At 56.5% G+C, this 1475-nt stretch overlaps 1 protein-coding gene across 1 annotated transcript in view; it reads right to left on the reverse strand.

Moving 5' to 3' along the window:
* Window positions 1–1475, reverse strand: part of LOC108803428 (nitric oxide synthase, endothelial-like) — a gene marked incomplete at its 5' end in the record, with an annotated part of 27530 nt that overhangs the window by 8643 nt on the left and 17412 nt on the right. Inside the window, 3 exon segments of the mRNA XM_018575271.1 lie at window positions 342–429; window positions 498–607; window positions 1030–1146. Of these exon segments, the coding sequence (XP_018430773.1) occupies window positions 342–429; window positions 498–607; window positions 1030–1146 (315 nt within the window).

Raw genomic sequence — 1475 nt, forward strand, 5'->3', positions numbered from 1 at the left:
AATGTCCCCTCCCCCCACAGTCACATCAGTCTCTGTACAGAGGAGCTTACACTCTAATCCCTCTGAAAATACCAGTTTCCCGGCTGATCCTGAAGAGAGCAGCCATGATGATATTTATGCCCCTCCCCCCCCATTCAGTACTGAAGCCTTTGGATCAGGATGACAGCCGGGCAATTGGCATTTTCGGAAGGATTTCGGCCTCCATGTTTCTCTCTGATAGACACAAAGATAGTTGCTGGGGATCAACTGTCACTTCCTGTGGCCCGGCAGGTCACATGACTTCCCATTTCTTCTTTGTAGTTTCTGTCCCGCCCCCAATGACATCACTAACATGTTCTCACCTGGACAGCTCACTCTGCAGGTTCTCTCTGGATATGAATGTCGCCTCATAGACCTTCCTCCTGTGTACCTGAGAGATACCTGAGAGACAAACACAGCCATCAGAACCACCCAACCCGATGGCCCCAGAACCAGACAGTGCGGCCCCAGAACCAGACAGTGCGGCCCCAGAAACTCTCCCCCCAGCTCCTCCAGGCGCGTGTCAACTGCATGTCCAAAGGCACAGAAGTGGGGGTACGCCCGGGACCCCAGACCAAACACCGAGAACCTGGAAGACAAAGAGGGTGACCACAGAGCACCCACATGGGTGGGGGAGGGGGGTGACCACAGAGGACCCACATGGGTGGAGGAGGGGGGTGACCACAGAGGACCCAGAGCACCACTGTGTGCCCCCCGTAACAGGGCTCCACCCAGTGACAGGCTCCACCCAATAACAGGGCTCCACCCAGTGACAGGCTCCACCCAATAATGGGGCTCCACCCAGTGGCAGGCTCCACCCAGTGAAGGCTCCACCCATTCAGGTGGCTCCACCTAGTGACAGGCTCCACCCAATCAGGGGGCTCCACCCAGTGACAGGCTCCACCCATTCAGGGGGCTCCACCCAATGACAGGCTCAACCCAATAATAGGCTCCACCCAAACACCATGTTGGCGCCTAGGAGTGGAGCGTCACGTCGGCATGCCGTGGTACCTGAGTGTGCCCAGGGGCCCGGCGCTGTCCGTGTTGCTGGACTCCTTCCTCTTGTTCTTCCAGGCGGTGACCAGGAGGTCGGTCTGGGAAACGCTGTTGAATCGAGTCTTGTAGCTCCTGAGAAGACACAAATGATGGAGATCTGTGAGCGGAACCTTCCACCTCCCCCCACCGGCGGCCATTCTCCCTGTGTGACTCCGGAGACCTCCAATCAGGGTTCCCAGGTCACCCCAATAAAATGGAGGCGTCTGATTGGACGGTTGGACAGGTTGTATATTCGGAGGCCGCGCTCCGTCATTGTTGTGTGATGGATGTGAGAAGATTTACACACCCGGCTGCCAAAATAATCCCAAACCTTTCCTTCCTCCACTTCCTGTATCTGCAGAGGAGATTATTAGTGATGAGAGAGTCCCAAATCCAACACAGAGTGCAGGGGGGAGGGGAGA

The sequence above is a fragment of the Nanorana parkeri genome, unplaced genomic scaffold, assembly GCF_000935625.1.
Source record: "Nanorana parkeri isolate BGI_ZX_2015 unplaced genomic scaffold, ASM93562v1 scaffold3717, whole genome shotgun sequence".
In the NCBI taxonomy this organism is placed as follows: domain Eukaryota; kingdom Metazoa; phylum Chordata; class Amphibia; order Anura; family Dicroglossidae; genus Nanorana; species Nanorana parkeri.